Genomic DNA, 2840 nt, shown 5'->3' on the forward strand with positions numbered 1-2840 from the left:
TCATAGTAAAACAGAAAATATTATAACGTAATAATACTTCACTACAATACCCTCGACCTATTACGAAGAAACGTCACGTGGCCAAAGGATTTAAGTGACAAAGGACACAGCATATCAGGGACCTCTTGGAAGGATCCTGAGAGGAGGAGGAGGAGGAGGAGGAGGTGGTGGTGGTGGGGAACAAAGGAAACCATGTCAGCACACAGGAAGGACGCGATTAAGGGAGCCGAAGGATGGCGAAGGATAATCAAATGATAACCGAGATTCTGGGAAAATTCGGAATTTAGGATTAAACTGCCATATTCTCTTCCAGTGTAATATATGTTGCATATATAGTCTCTCTCTCTCTCTCTCTCTCTCTCTCTCTCTCTCTCTCTGTGTGATTCATTCTTATATTTATGCAATCTCTCATTCCATATATGCATATGCACACATACATTGCAATATATTATATATTTGTATACATATCATATTTTACACACACACATATATATATCTATATCTTATATCATATATATAATATATATATATACTATATATTATATATATTATAATATATATATATATAATACACAAGCACACACACACACACACACATATATATATATATAGATATATATATATATATATATATTATATGTATATATATATTGAAAGGGTGTTTGGTAATCTCCAATTTGCAAGGATCAGCATATGCAGTGCATATAACATGCGCTAATAAGGAGGGAGCATGTATGTATTTGCATGTCAAGAAGGATGTGTATATGTTTGGTATATATATATATATAATATATATATATATATATATATATATATATATATTATATAGTATACGCAAACTATTGCACATATATGTAAATACATACATATATAGGGTATATATAGTATATTACGTGTATATATATATATATATATATATATATATATATATATATATATATATTTTATCATATCCACGGAGCTTCTTTTAATCATAATCCCTACTTTCTATACCTTCGGACCTTGCTCTCTCTCTCTCTCTCATTACAGCAAATACACACATCCTTTAAAAATAGACACATACAAACGCCCTCCTATAAGCACATATATGCAATGTATATGCTGATCCTTACAAATGGTAACTAAGTAAACCACCTTTTATTATATAAAAAAAAAACCAAGCAAATAGTAATAATAATCATATTAATATTTAAACAAAATCATTATTATGATATAGAAAAAATCCAAAATATCGATGCAAGAATTTCACCTCGATTTGAATAGCGCAAATCTACAGCAATCCTTAAATATTAGAGGCTAGAGGAATGTCCGAACGAACTCGAGGTGTGGGAGAACGATGTCATATTTTAGATTCAACTTCGTATAATTTTTCTATTTTCTCCCTCTCTCTGTCTCACCTATTCTCTCTAAACTTGGAATGCTTGCAATTTTTTTCTTCATACGTCAACTGATAATGATCCTGCAGTACCTACAATCATGCTAATTCAAACCACATAAATTTCTATCAGTAAAAGTTATGGACAGGCAATTGAACACACACAAACAAAAAAAAGTGATAAAACGGGTAAATATGAAGCTAATAAATGAGACAACACACTCACAATAATAGTCTTACCCTCAACAATGCACGAAATGCCGAATTGAGTATAAAAAAAAACTATTCTACAAAACGAAAGAAAAAAAAAAGAATCTTGACTTACATGTGAAGTTGAGAAGGAGAAAAACGATCAGATGGACGCCGTACTTTTCATCCATTTTCCCGGCTGTTTTCATTCTTGCTATCTCCGAAATACTTCAAGGTCCAACTCGGTAGCAGCTACGCCCTCCTGAGAGCCACACCAACAACAATTAACCTCCACATGAATCGTTATTATCCACCTTGCAATCAACTCCCGCTTAATGATGTCAATTGGCTCGAATTCTGGCCACGGACATTTTTCTCCTCACCATTTCAGAATCCACTTCGAGTCCCTTCAGCAACTCGGATCATGATCGACGAATGAGCATTCGCAAATAAAAACGATCACGGGAAAATGCGCGCGAAAACAGCACTATATCACACAATGAAAGCCAACAACAGTATGGAGAAGGGCCCGAAAGACATCCTTATACCTCATACACTGGTTCATAACTGGCTGTCAAGAGTGTAACTGTCAGTCCAATAACATACTGGATGATTGTCAAATCTAGACCTTATGGAATCACGTCCCCACTCACGCCGAAGCACTCTACGAACGCAATCTCCCTTTTAGTGATTCAAGATGCTTCGAGGCCAAGGTCTATGTTTTTACTAACATTTGCATAGGCCTATGTCAGCGTTAAACAACGGCGAAAGTTTGCGTTTTATCGTGCGGTTGGCAGGGCAGCGCGAGGACGCCGTTGTCAAGGCAACACACGTGCGCTGAAACGCCAGGTGGGTCCGGGAGAGAGCCTTTGGAAAGGTGAGCTGCTCTTCCCTGGTAGTACTAAGTGATAATTATTTCCATTTGTAACTTCCATTCCGGTGCTGTGAAATGTTCAGCTTTATTTCCCCCTGAGGGACCTGCTCTAATGGACGTTAACGTTCCCGGACGAGATGCAAATGTGAAAAAATATGAAAAAAGTTTCCAAATAGAACTGAATACTAATAAAGTTATGACCGTCCTCCGAAGTTATAGCTGACCGTCAACTGCGGCTAATTAGCCGGAACGGGGCTGTAGCGGAAACAAGTCTCTCTCTCTCTCTCTCTCTCTCTCCTCCGCTCTTCTCTCTCTCTCTCTCTCATCGTGACCATACTTACGTATTATAGATGGGAAGTGGGTGGGCTGTCGTGGGTGGGAGAACGTGGGCGTTTCTGGGCG

The 2840-nt window shown here is 37.2% G+C and overlaps 1 protein-coding gene across 1 annotated transcript in view; it reads right to left on the minus strand.

Moving 5' to 3' along the window:
- Positions 1 to 2235, minus strand: part of LOC135221533 (uncharacterized) — a 345136-nt gene extending 342901 nt beyond the window's left edge. Inside the window, exon 1 of the mRNA XM_064259253.1 lies at positions 1701 to 2235. Coding sequence (XP_064115323.1) covers positions 1701 to 1773 — 73 coding nt within the window. The 5' untranslated portion in view covers positions 1774 to 2235. The remainder of the gene's footprint in view (positions 1 to 1700) is intronic.
- Positions 2236 to 2840: the final 605 nt, after the last annotated feature.

The sequence above is a fragment of the Macrobrachium nipponense genome, chromosome 2, assembly GCF_015104395.2.
Source record: "Macrobrachium nipponense isolate FS-2020 chromosome 2, ASM1510439v2, whole genome shotgun sequence".
In the NCBI taxonomy this organism is placed as follows: domain Eukaryota; kingdom Metazoa; phylum Arthropoda; class Malacostraca; order Decapoda; family Palaemonidae; genus Macrobrachium; species Macrobrachium nipponense.